Raw genomic sequence first — 13,515 nt, 5'->3', positions numbered from 1 at the left:
ACCCTGGGCTGGAGCAGGCGTTTCTGGCACCCACAGCCTCCTATTTTCCACCTCTTCGAGGTCAGCAGCTCTAGGTATTAGTCTAAACAAATGTGGTTCGTCTTCCTTAAACTGATTGTGTGTGGGGTACCAGATCTCTCGAAACGCAGAAACCACGTGCTGGCCTAATTCCCAGGAGAGCAATAAAGACTTATCCTGGGTGGCAGGGGCATAAACCGGGTCCTAGACCTTCTGTAGTTTCAGGAAAAGGGGGCCAGCCCACTTCGCTCAAGTCGGCAGCCCCTATACGCATGCGCTTTGCCCAGGTGCCCCCCTCCCCTTCCATCCATATGCTAATCACTGCGCTGGGAAGGACAGCCTCTCCCGGGAATATGCAAATCACATCCTCCAGTGCGGGAGGCCTTCCTTTGTCCCGCGCTAGGATTATGCAAATGAGAGAGCCTCCAACCCGAGTTGGAGCCGGGATCCAAGCCCAGTACTTAGGCGCCCACCCCACCCTCCCCGCCCCCCACCCCAAGGCATCCCCTATTTATAAGGCGCGTTCGCTGCAGCGCGCACGCACGCACGCTCCGCTCCTGAAGCTTCCCGGTGGTCGAGCCGCGGACTGTACCAAGTCCAGCGGGGCCCCCTGGGCGGCAGAGACCGACACCCTCGCCGGTGGCGAGCTCCGCAGCCTGCGCGATCGATTCCCTGAGCCCCGCTTCCCACCGACGGCCAGGAATGGTCCGTCTGGCGGCGCACGCGCCCTGAGCTCCGCTCGCTCGCCCGCTCGCCCGCCTGGGCTCCCTGGACGCAGGCGCAGTGCCCGGGCTTGGGGCCGCAGCCACCGCCGAGCCCGAGCCGGGGCCGCCGGCGTCGGTGAGTGTCGGTGCTTGGGGTGCGCGGGGCATGCTGGGACTGTACGGCCCCGCTGCATGCCGGGAGCCCGCGGCCGCCTGCCAGGGTGACCGGCCCGGGAGTCCGGTGCTGCTCCGGTGCTGCTGGCAGCACGCGGCTCGGAACCTACCGCAGCTTCGCCTCGCAGCGTGGCGGGAGCCGGTGGACCGGGCGTGTTACGGGCCTGGGGCTCCTGGAGAGGGGTCCCTGTTTTTTTTCTTTTTTTTTTCTTTTGTCGCACACGCTTTCCGCGAGACGAGGAGCGTTTCGGTGCTTGGCGTTGTAGAAGGTGGTCGTTAAAGGCCCGAGGGAGGCATCGTGGGAAGTTGTCACCGGGCATTGTTTGGTATTCGGGTTTGTCCGAGCCCTTGCCCTAACGTAGCGTTGTGCGGCAAGGTACCTAATTGTGTCCACTCACACCGTGTTGGTTCAGCGTGGTGTGGGGGTCCGGGCCACCGTATTGGCCTTTGTGGGAGGCGGGAGAGACGGTGTCAGGTAGCCCTGACTGGCCTTGAACCCACAGTGTTGTGCAGGATGACCTACAGTGTGTAATCTGCCAAGTGCTGAGTTTGCAGGGGTGCACCACCACGCCCATCTGATTTTCACCTGTAGTCCGGAGGATGTTTTCTTTTTTGTACCCGTACCGTCTTGGGAGTCAGTCTGGCTGCGTACAGGATTTCCGTCCTGAGGGATGGTTCCACCTGATGTCCAGAACATTCTGGAAAGGAACTTTGTGTAATGTGGGTTTGGAAAGGGATGGTTGTCCCCAGGTAACCCCAGGGAAAGTCCTGACGATCCCTGGTGTGGTAGCCAGTAGAGTAACAGTTAAAGCCCGGTGTGTGTCACATGCCTATAACTTCAGCAACCCGAGGCTGGGGCAGGAGGGTCAGGAATTCTAGGTCAGTTCTGGCTACATAGTGAGACCCGATCTCAAAACAGAATGCGTTTGCGTAGTCCTGGGTACTGCATGAACATGTGTATTAAATTATTATCATTATTATTATTATTATTATTATTATTATTATTATTATTTGGTTTCTTCGAGACAGGGTTTCTCTGTGTAGTTTTGGTGCCTGTCCTGGATCTCGCTCGGTAGACCAGGCTGGCCTCGAACTCACAGATATCCGCCTGGCTCTGCCTCCCGAGTGCTGGGATTAAAGGCGTGCGCCTCCACCGCCCGGCTATATTAAGTATTTAATATTAATATTAAAAATTAGAACCAAATGTTTTCAGTTTTTCCAGGCATAATGTAGAATTCTGGAATTAGAGGGGCCCTGCATGTGATGGATAATCATGAGAGCTCTTCCTTGCCAATTACTGATTCTCTGTCCTTAAAAGGCCTGATCCAGGTGTCTTTTAAGTCCCCATCCATTGATGCCACCCTACTCTTCCTGCTTCAGCTTCATTTCCCTGGCAGTGACTTTGACATCTATGCTTTGAAGAGATAGTGTGCTTTCTACCATTGGGTCCCAGTGCCTAACATACAGGCTTGTCATATTTCAGTGACGCTGAGCCAGGTGGAGTGGTTGCATGTCTATAATCCCTGCACCTGGATTGGTAGGATTGCAGGTTCAAGGCCAGCCTGGGCTGTATAGCAAGAGTCTATGGAGAATGTAAGGATATGGTGGTTTTTAGTCCTACCTTGGCCCTCTCACAGTTCAGGAGGAGGAGGAGGAAATGTATGCTTTGGGAGAGACAGGGATTATTAGGGCTGAGGAGATGTACAGAAGATGTTTATATGTGGGCTTTACAAGGTGAAAATTAGTTCTCCAAGGCCCACAAAGAGGAAGGAGAAAATTGCCGATGGCCACTGCAGGATGTAACTAGGACCCCTCCACCTCCAGCTATAAAGGGCCTGTATGCACCCTCCAGAAGTTTGGAGTGGCTAGGGATGGGCGGGGCAGTAGTCTGCCACACACCTACAAGTTCTATGAGTCTGTTTTTTGGAGATAGGGTCTCATGTAAGCCCAGACTCTGTGTAGTCGCCAATGACCTTAAACTTATTTCTGCCAGCCTAAGGGCTGGATTGCAGGTGTGGGCTGCCATGTGTCTGAGCTTACTGATATTCAAAGCATGGCTTTGAATCCTTGTTCAACCACCAGTCTGGTGAGGTGACCTGTGATCTTGTGCTTTGGGACACCTGCAGGTCCTTTCTGTAAGTTCCTTACTTACTCCCTCTTCTGCCTCTAGGGAGCTGTTTCTGTGTGGTTATGAGTGTACCAATCAAGGCCTGGAAGCAGGCTTTCCAGAGAAGGAAACAAGACGAGAGAAGTTGGGTCCCTTGTGAAGCTATAGCCAGAAAAGGTTCAGACCTAGGCGAGGCTGACTTCCACAACTTAATGTAAGTTAATACTTGATACACCAGACATGGTGGTGCACCTGTAATCCTGGCACTTGGCAGGAAGATCCATCTGAGGCTACTTAGTGAACTTGAGGCCAATTTCTGGATACATGAGGCCCCATTTCAAGCAAGGAAAAACTGAAGGGTAGCGATGTGACTCAGTTGGTAGTGTTCTTGCCAAGCATATATGAAGCCCTAGGTTTGATCTCCAGCATTTGGGAGGTAGATCCAGGAGCATCAGAAATTCAAGGTCAGCCTAGGATATTTGAGATCGTGTCTCATGAAAACAAAACACTTCATAGTGTCAAAGTTGTACCAAGTTTTCTGTGTCCCTAATAGTTAACAAGGTGTCCTCCTTCAGCCCCAGACCTCTCCACCATCCAATAGCTAGAGTTAATGCCTGGCACAGGTGTTTTCCTTTTACATTTAGTTATGATTGGTGCCCATGCCAGTGCCCACCTTTAAATGACTAGGGGTATCATCTCTCCCTACCCTACTGAATAAGAACCACAAAGTCTTGTTGACAAGATACAGAAGTCGAGACCTCCAGGAGGCAGAGTCTGGGGGTCATCGTTACCTCACTGAGCACACAGGGGTCTTGGAATGGGGACAAGTGTTATGTAAAAATTTATTGAGTCACCACAGGCCTTTCCTTTCCCCATGTCCAGCATCCCTCTCTACCTGCCAACATCCCGTGTTAGAAGAGTTTGTGGCTGGAGGTGTGACCGTGGGAGAGCTGGCCGGGGAGGGACCCTGCCCAGTTGCTGCTCTGCTCCTGTCTCTTGTCCCCTCCCCTGGCCATGACAGAGACCCGTGAGCCCACTGAGACTGGAGGCTACGCCAGCTTGGAGGAAGATGATGAAGACCTTTCCCCAGGTGAGGTGGCCTTAGAAATCCTGGGGTTGACAAAGCTGTCATCCTGGACTCGGATTCCCTTGGGGAGTCGTGATGAGGAGTGACCCCTTCCCTTGCTGTGGGCTCTCTTCTGACTAGAACTCCTGGTCCTGGTGGGAGACGGCTTCCCTAGGCGGCTCTCGGGGGCTGCAGCTTGCTTGTGTTCTTGGTCCTTGTTGTGGGCTCTAGAGTGGCTTTGGGAGCTCTGCTCCATGGTGGTTCTCGATGGGCCACGGCGGCTCTCCTTGCTCGGTGCTCTCTTCTTGATGGAGACTGGAGACTGGCTTTGGGCTGTGTCTGTGCTGGGGTTTCTAGACTGGCTGCGCCCGCTCCCAGCACTAGGCTTCCTAGACCGCCTGTGCCCCTTCTTCCTGGCGGGTCTTGGTCGGCTCTGATCTTTCTCTCTGGTACTTCTGGACCGGCTGCGGCTTTGTTCCTCACTGGAAGTCCCGGGCCACGCTTGGCTTCTCTGTCTTCCTGGAGCTCTCCACGGGTTGTGACTTTCCTCCTGGCTGTGGGCTCTGGACTGGCTGCGTCTCATGTGTGTGGGCGTGACCCTCCGGGTCCGACTTCTTGCCCTACCACGGTTTCTCTTCCAGCTGTAACTTCTCACCCGGCTCTGGGTCCTCTTGTGACTGCGACTTCTTGACCTCCTGGGGGTCCTAGAGCGACTGTGGCTTCGGGTCCTGCTGGGGGTCCTAGAGCGGCTGAAGCTTTGGGTCCTGCTGGGGCTGCTGTCTCGCTTGTGACTCTTGGCCATTCCTGACGTGGCATTGAGACCAGTCAGGGTGTGAGTGTGTTCCCTGCTGGGGGACATCACCTGGCTATAGCTCCTGGCTCTCCTGGATGCCACAGGAGATTTGCTAGAGCTCTTTAAGGCTGTCCTACTTAGGCTGTGGCTCTTGGCCCTACTGGGGACTATGGGGAGTCTGGAGCTGCTCCTCGGGTCTGAGGTTCCTGGTAGCTTGGGGCTTTTTTCCCGGCACATGTTTCTAGACTGGCTAGCGTTCCTTTCCTGGGTACTGGTTCTGGGTTGGCTGTAACTCTTGCCCTGGCTTTGTTTGCGGTGGGAAGTGGGGGTCCTGGCCTTCTTGGCCACCCCTGGCTTGGCAGAGTGGGTTCTCTTCCTGCTAGGAGTACTTGATCTGCTCGGGGACGTCTTGGAGCTGTGGCTTCCCCTCCTGCCTGGGGTCCGCCCTCGGCTGTGCGGGCCTTTCTGCTGAGGGCGTCCTACAATGCCAGCCTTGCCGTCCTTCCTGCCCCTGCTGGCCTTCCTGGCCTTGGTGTCGGTGCTCACCTGGCTGGACGTCCTCATCTTGCTGTGGCCTTGGGACCTGCTGCTGGGCCGGGATGAAGGAGCTGTCTTGGTACCTGTCGATCTGGGAGACTTCGGACTGTTGGGGCTCATGACCAAGTTAGGGGACTTAGGATGCACGGAGGGACTGTTGGACACCGCCGCCGCCTTGGTGGTCTTCAGGGAGGCTGGAGCTGCAGGAGCTGTGGTGGGCATGGAGGGCCCAGTGGGTGCCGGAGCCATGCCGGGCTTGGAGGATCTCTTGGATGGAGAATGCATGGCGCGTGCGAAGGGGCTTGAGCTGGAAGTCATGGTAAACATGCAAGGTTTGGTAGCCAAGGACAACAACCGGGTGGCTCATCACAAGCAACTTCGTGAGGTCATAGTGGGCACTGAGGACCCCGGAGGGTGAGGCCAGAGATGAGAGAAGGTGGGGCCCTGGCACAAGGCTGGAGCCTCTTAGTAAATGGAGTCCTATCCACTCAGACTCAGCAGGGCTAAAGATTGTAGCTGGGTTCCCAAGGGCCTGCCTTGAGTCTTCAGGCCTTGGTGATGTTATTGCCGGGTTGGGGGTGGCAAGAAGGCTGTATAGAGGAGGTGACATGGAGCTAGGCCTCACAGAGGAGCTGGAGTTGCTGGAAGGGTCTTCACAGGGAAGAGCCTGGAGGAGGGAGCTCAGAGCCTGGGCTCACCGTTAGTTATGACCCACTTGTCCTCTCCTAGACTGAGGTGGGAACCCCACGAGTTCCCAGGCTGACGAGGGACATCAAGCCTAGAATGCCACAGCCCCTAGAAAGTGATGGGGGCAGCAATAACCAGGACCATCAGGGTAGCGGCTGTGATAGAGGGTTGCCTGTGCTGCGTCCTGAAGCCTGAATAGGAAGGGCCAAGTGGACATAGTGTGGAACGATGTGCAGAGAGACGCCTAGGCCTCAGGGAATATCTGTAGACCGAAGTGTCTCGGTCCCGCCTGGGCATCAACCATTTTTTTGTTTTTTATAAAAATCACCACTCAGAGGCTTAATATTAATGACAAGCTGTTTGGTCTGTGGCTCAGGCTTACTGCTAGCTAGCTCTGACATCTTAAATTAAGCCATTTCTCTTCATCCTTGTATCTCCACGTCTTGTGGCTTTACCTGTGTTCTGCTGCATCTTGCTTCCCTGGCAGCTCACAGCGCCTCCCTGACTCTGCCTCTCTTCTCCCTGTATCTCTCTTGGATTTCCCGCCTGGCTGTATCCTGGGTTGCCATAGGCCAAATCAGCTTATTAACCAATAGTAGCAACACATATTCACAGCATACAGGAAGACCATGCCACAGCAGATATCTGTTGAAGGTAGGGGCAGCAGAATGGGGCAGGGACATTGAAGCAGTCCTGAGACTGGGAGGGTGCACAGAGGACACAGTCCTGCGGCTCAGAGGGGACGGTGAGAGGCCAGTAGAAAAGATGACTGGCTACCTAGGAAGAGGAGGTCTAGGGTGGCTCACCAAGGGGAGAGCAGGACAGAGCATCCATAGCAGAGGGGACAACATACAGAAGGTCAGTGTCCATTCCACAGATACTCAGCATGCAGAGTGTCCTAGCCATCAGGGCCACCACACAGCCACTACTTCCCTTGGGGACAAGAAGAAACATCAGTACAATTGGTGTGCAGCTGATTGGACTGCACGAGAAAATTAAGGCAGGGTGAGGGGTATAGGCGGTGCTGGGCAGGGCTGCTATGAAATAGGGTGACCAGTGTGCTCCTAGACAGAGGGTTGGAGCTTGATCTGCAGAAAGGGAAGCAAAGGCCCTTGGGTAGGAGCACACCTGTGGTGCTGAGACAGCAAGGAGCCCATGGTGACTGGTGAGGACAGATGATGAGGTCGGAGGGGCCCCCTGAGCATCTGTTGCCACCATGGTGATGTGAGTGAGGGTAGAAACACCATCCCCGGGAGCTGCAGGAGGAAGCAGGGGCAGAGGGAGGTTGTTGCCACAGTCCAGTGGGGTACTTCCAGCAGGCCCTTCCTTCCCAGTGGGGCAGCAGCAGGCATCTTGAGGACTGCCAGCCCTTGGCCGTGGAGACCCCGGCATGCGTATGGCCCCAAACCAGCTGCTCACTTCACGTTTTTCTCATTTCAGAGCTTTCGCTACATTTTATTAATTGATTTAATGAGGGTGGATATACCTTCTTGGTACCAGGAATGGAGGTCCCAGGACAACTATTAGGAGTTAGTTTTCTTCCTCTACTTGTCCTGGGAATCAAAGCAGGTTGTCAGGCTTAGCAGCAAGTGCCCTTACCACTGAGCTGTCTTGCCAGTCTCTGATCATGTTTTTAAACCCAAACTTATGTATATGTATTTTATGCCCTGAGATTATAGTAATGTGTCTCTGCTTAATTGACTTGTATATCTGAGGCAAGATGATGAGTTCAAGGCCATCTTGAAACATGTACATACATACATACATACATATGTACATATGCACATGCATGTGTTCTGTCGTCTAAAAACAACAAAAAAGCCGGGCGGTGGTGGCGCACGCCTTTAATCCCAGCACTCGGGAGGCAGAGCCAGGCGGATCTCTGTGAGTTCGAGGCCAGCCTGGGCTACCAAGTGAGCTCCAAGAAAGGCGCAAAGCTACACAGAGAAACCCTGTCTCGAAAAAACCAAAAAAAAAAAAAAAAAAAACAACAACAAAAAAGAAAAGCCAGGTATGGCCTGTAATCCCAGTTTTTGGGAAGTGGGGGCAGGAAGATCGGGAGTTCAAGGCCAACCCTAGGCTATATGAGAACCTGTCTCAAAATCAAATGGGCTGGGAATAGATTAGTAGGTACAATGCTTGCCGTGGAAGCATGAATGCAGGAGTTTGGGTCTTCAGCGTCAAGGTCAAAACCCAGCACTGTCTCCGCACCTGGGATACCACCGTGGAAGGCACAGACAGGAGGGTCTTGGGGTTGGCCCATCAGATGAGTCAACGTGGTGAGCTCTGAGGTCAGTGAGAGACCATCTGAAAAAACAAGATGGCAAGTGACTAAGGAGAGCACCGTTGCTGACTTCTGGCCTCTCCACGGCACAGGTGTACTTGGTTCTTGTTATTGTTGTTTCAGTCTTTAGGGGTCCACCACCCAACTCCCAAATAAGTACACAGAGACTTGTTCTTTTTGGTTTTTCGAGACAGGGTTTCTCTGTGTAGCTTTGGAGCCTGTCCTGGATCTCACTCTGTAGCCCAGGCTGGCCTCGAACTCACAGAGATCAGCCTGCCTCTGCCTCCCAAGTGCTGGGATTAAAGTTGTGTGCCACCACCACCTGCCCTAACCCGTTTTTCTTTAACTACATTTTGCCCCTGGGCTTTTTTCCTTCCTTTGTTCTATGTCTTTCTTTCCTTACTCTATGGCTGGCCCTTGGTGTTCTCCCTCTTCTCTTTTTTCTCCTTCTGTTTATTCCCTCTGCCTGCCAGCCCTGCCTGTCCCTCTCCTGCCTTGCTATTAGCCGTCCAGCTCTTCATTAGACCATCAGGTGTTCTAGACAGGCACAGTAACACAGCTCCACAGAGTTAAACACATGCAACACAAAGGAACGCAACACATCTTTGCATCATTAAACAAATGTTCCGCAGCACACAAGTCTCTGTGTGTACACGCGTGCACAGACACATACAAATGGGGAAAGACATTTTCTTATTTTCATTTACTGCATTTTAATTTACTATTTAGCCACATATTGTGATGCTCATCTTCCTGGAATGGTCCAGTGCAGGCCATTTTCATATTTAGCTCTCTGTGGTAGACTGTGTGACGTCTGTAGGGGAGTGAGTCATATGCCTGCTCTATGCCTCAGTTTCCACATTGGCTCAGGTGTTGCTGTAAGAGCTGGGTGAGTACACACATACTGTCTTTGCTGTCTACCCCACCGCTGATGGCCCATCTGTCTATTCTTCATTTTGAGACAGTATCTCATTCTCTCTAAGCCAGCTGTCCTGGAGCTTGCAGTGATTCTCCTGCCTCAGCCTCCTTGAGTACCAGTCTTACAGATGACATGCAATTCTTGCCAGACACTCATTTGCTAGACACATAGATAGATACATTGCATCTGTGTTGTGTGCCAAGCTGTCCTGCCCATACAGTGAGCTTGAGTGGGGCTCAAGGGGGCAGCTGGACACACACAGCCCTGATGCCGTGTCTCTCCTACCTGCCCCAACAGGCCCGGAGCATTCTTCTGACTCTGAATACACTCTTTCAGAGCCCGACTCTGAGGAGGAGGAAGAGGAGGAGGAGGAAGAGGAGACCACTGACGACCCCGAATATGACCCTGGCTATAAGGTGAAGCAGCGCATAGGTAGGGGCAGGGGAGGCCCGTCCCGCCGGGCGCCCCGAGCAGCCCAGCCCGCTGGTCCACCTGCGCAGCCCTGCCAGCTCTGTGGCCGGTCACCACTGGCAGAGGCCCCGCCGGGTGCCCCGCCCTGCCGACTCTGCTGCCCGACCACAGCAACCCAGGAAGCCCCAGCCCCTGAAGGCAGGGCTCCTGGTGAGGAAGAGGAAGAGCCGTCTCGTACTGGGGAGAGCCGGCCAGCAGGGCGGGATGGAGATGAAGACGAGGAGGAGGGGGGTACCTACCACTGTACGGAGTGTGAGGACTCCTTTGACAACCTCGGGGAGCTGCATGGTCACTTCATGCTGCATGCCCGGGGTGAGGTTTAGCCAGGGCCCCCAGGGACTGGTGAGGGGGGTGGGAGCAGGGGCTGAGGAAGCTGGAGTGGGGCTGGGTTCCCACCCATCTGTGTTGTCTTAGCAGTCATGTGTGAAGGGCAGAATAAAAGCCGGATTCCGTGTGTGCCGAGCTGCATGTGTGGGGCTGAACATAGTGAGCGGTCTACACCAGCATCTCTATTTTGGAAACACCTCCTGAGTGCTGGGATTGCTGGCATGCACCACCTTGACTGATTTTATGTGGTGCTGGAGATTGAACCCGGGGCTTTGAGTTAGGCAAGGTACATCCCCGGCCATTTTTGTTTGGCTCCATTTTTCTCTTGAGACAAGGTTCTGCTGGCTTTGAACTTGTGCTTCTGTTGTCGTAGACTGAGTGCCAGAATCACAGGCACAAAGCCACCAACCATACTTAGCTAGGAGTCCTGGGGTTCAGGCTACCCCTGGATCCATGCTGGGTGTCCTGCCTGGCTTATTGGTAGAGGACAGGGAGTCAGCAAGAGGTGCCTAGGCTAATTTCCCTGCTGGAAAGTCATCTGCAGAGCTGTAGCCAGCTGCAGAGAAGCCTGGGAAAGGCTAGATAGCCACGCCCCTCCGAGTAGGCTGTAGCTTGCAGGGGCCATGAAGGCTATGAGTAGTCTGTCATCATCACACCCCTGATTCCCTCCTACCAAGAGGACTACGTGACAGCGAGTTCCCCGGGCTTCCTTGATGTGCAGTGCCGCCGATGGCCTCGTCTGTCTGCAGTCAGATTCCAGGAATCTCTTTAACAGTAGTTTTGAGTACCTCCCGTGTGCTAAGTGTTGCAAATGCACCATTAAATAAGATTTGCGTGTGTATAGTGCCCTAGGGGACCAGAAGAGGGTGTCATTCCCTGGAGTCCAGGCTGTTGTGAGCCAGCCACTGGACTTGGCTGCTGGAAACTGAGCTTTGGATCCGCCACAAGAGAAGCAAGCACTCTTAACCAGTGAGCCCTGGCTCCAGCCCTGCACATTAAGTGACACCCTCGTCCTCTCAAAGCTGACGTGGGCCCTGTGGGGCTGACACGAAGATACGGTGAAAAAGACGCCACAATATTAGGTGGGGTGAGCGCTGTGAAGGAAAGACAAGAGAAGGGCAAACTGTCTGGAAAGGGTCGTAGTGACTGCTGGGAAGGGACACCATGACCAAGGCAACTCTCAAAAGGAAGCATTTGATTAGACGCTGGCTTAGAGTGTCAGAGGTTCAGTCCGTTACTGGGCAGGCACGGTGCAGGAGAAGTAGTTGAAGCTACTGATGCTGAGGCAGAAGGCAGAGACAGACACTGGGCTCTGAACCCTCAAGCCCACCCCCAGTGACACACTTCCTCCAAGAAGGCCACACCTCCTAATCCTTTCAAATAGCGCCACTCCCTGGCAACTAAGCGTTCAAAGCTCATGGGGCCACCTATTTAAAACACCACGTTAATTTCGTAATTTTAAATCTCATAATTCTGCCAGGGAAGGAGGCAGCTGTGCATGAGAATGAACTCTTTTCTAGGCTGGACAAGGCAGGAGCCCACCTGGGATAATAAGGAAGGCCAGAATGACTGACTGCTGGGGGTTAAGACCAGGTCCCCGAGGTTTAGTGTCCTGATGCTGTGCATGGTGATTTAGGAATCCAAGCACTCTGGAAGGTGTGACAAGTTGTTGAGAGAGTTCAAGGCCAGCCCAGGCTTAGAGAGTGATGTCCCTGTCTGAAAAAACAGTACACACACACACACACACACACACACACACACACACACACAAACACACACACACACACCAAGAAAGACAAGAAATGAGAGACCAGGCCCCTGCTTTGAGATAGGAAATAGGGCTGCAGAGATGGTTCAGAGGTTAAGAGCGTTGGCTGCTCTTCCAGAGGACCCAGGTTCAATTCCCAGCAACTGCATGATAGCTCACAACCATCTGGTGCCCTCTTCTGGTGTGCAGACATACATGCAGGTGGAACACTGTACATAATAAATAAAAAATTGCTTAAAAAAAAGATCAGAAATACTAATTGGGAGAGGCCTGGCACCAAAACCGCTTTCAAAATAGAAGTCTGGTTATCATGACAGCACCGTTCTCCACGCGTTTGCCGTTGCCAGGCCCTGCTCTGAGGCACCTCACACATTAGCGCATAGACGCCTGGCAGCTAGGAGCCTCTAGGAACAGGACCCGAGTTACCAGAATGGCGTCATGAAGTCCGTGCTCACAGAGGGGGTGCTGGGCTCGCTCAGCCGACTCAGGAGAGCCTCTGAAGCGGCCCGCGCTGGCCCAGGAGCTGGGAGTGCAGTGGTAGGCTGGGTGGGCAGAAGCGGAGGGTGACTTTTTGTTTTTTTGAGACAAGGTTCTGTGTGTCCAGGCTGGCCTCAAACAGTGCTGTAGCGTTTTCCTGCCTTCGTCTCTTAGTCCGTGAGGTTCTGGGGATGACCCAAGGCCTCACGTGTGCTGCGCAGGCACTGCCGACCGCTGTGCCCCAACCCCTGGGGGTGGTGTCAGGACGGGAGACTGCAAAGTGTGGAACCAGGCATAGTGACGCATTCCCGTAATCCCAGCATTCTGGAAGCTGAGGCGGGAGTTCAAGGCCAGCCTGGGCCACAGAGTCAGACTGTTGGAAGGTGAGTGTTCCAGGGACAAATGCACAACCGGTCAGTGCGAATGAGCAGACGGCCGGAAGCTCAGGCTCCAGGCTGGGCTGAGGGAGGCTGAGGGAGGGGCCTTCTTGGGATGCTTGAGAGGGAAATGGAGCAGGCAGGAGGAGGCCTGGTGACGTGGGGGGCTGAAAGGAGCAGAGGGCGAGGCAGCTTCAGTACCAGGAAATGAACCCAGGGCCGCTGTGCATGATGGGCAAGTGTTCGACCACTGAGCTCCACCAGGCTGATTTCTACAGACACGCGTTTGTTTTATTTTTGTTGCTTCGAGACAGGGTCTCATGGCCCAGGCCAGCCTGGAACACACTATGTTGCCACCTCGAGTTTCTGATCTCACATCCGGAGTACTGCGGTCATAGGCGTGAGGTCCTTCCCCACCCTCCCCAGTCCAGCTTTATGCAGTGCTGGGAACCGAACCCAGGACTTAGCTCATGCTAGACAACCTCTCCTGACTGAGCTATGTCTCCAGCCCCTTCGGGAACATTTTACAACCGCCACAACGGGTATAGAGGTTGAGTGGGGGAAGTCCACTGCCAGGAAGAAGAGCTTGTATTCTGACCACTGAGTCAGAAGTGGTGCCCCACAGGGCGGGTCTGGTCTGCAAGAACTGCCGGCCCTCTCCACACCAGCCCTGTGAAAGGTGAGTAATACCACAGACAGCTTTCTGGCTTCTCTTGAAAATGGAGAGCTCAGGCTAGAGAGATGGCTCAGAGGTTAAGAGCACTGGCTGCTCTCCCAGAGGACCTGGGTTCAAGTCCCAGCAACCA

At 54.0% G+C, this 13,515-nt stretch overlaps 1 protein-coding gene across 9 annotated transcripts; it reads left to right on the top strand.

The window, feature by feature from the left end:
* Positions 1 to 301: 301 nt before the first annotated feature.
* On the top strand, positions 302 to 10,222 carry Znf428 (zinc finger protein 428). Of its 9 annotated transcripts, none has more exons than XM_037201529.1 (4): positions 528 to 858; positions 2,890 to 3,031; positions 3,886 to 4,093; positions 9,587 to 10,222. In XM_037201529.1, the coding sequence occupies exons 3-4, from the start codon at positions 4,018 to 4,020 to the stop codon at positions 10,081 to 10,083; spliced, it is 573 nt and encodes a 190-aa protein (XP_037057424.1). In that variant the 5' UTR covers positions 528 to 858; positions 2,890 to 3,031; positions 3,886 to 4,017; the 3' UTR covers positions 10,084 to 10,222. The 9 variants fall into 9 exon arrangements, with proteins under 9 accessions (XP_037057413.1, XP_028749691.1, XP_028749688.1 ...); XM_037201535.1 differs by lacking the exons at positions 528 to 858; positions 2,890 to 3,031 and adding exons at positions 913 to 1,272; positions 3,067 to 3,217 and having other exon boundaries at positions 9,626 to 10,222; XM_028893853.2 differs by lacking the exons at positions 528 to 858; positions 2,890 to 3,031 and adding exons at positions 915 to 1,272; positions 3,067 to 3,217.
* The last annotated feature ends 3,293 nt before the right edge of the window (positions 10,223 to 13,515 follow it).

Source organism: Peromyscus leucopus, chromosome 1, assembly GCF_004664715.2.
Source record: "Peromyscus leucopus breed LL Stock chromosome 1, UCI_PerLeu_2.1, whole genome shotgun sequence".
In the NCBI taxonomy this organism is placed as follows: domain Eukaryota; kingdom Metazoa; phylum Chordata; class Mammalia; order Rodentia; family Cricetidae; genus Peromyscus; species Peromyscus leucopus.
The sequence above is the reverse complement of the archived record's forward strand: the minus strand, read 5'-3'. Positions and strand labels throughout refer to the sequence as shown.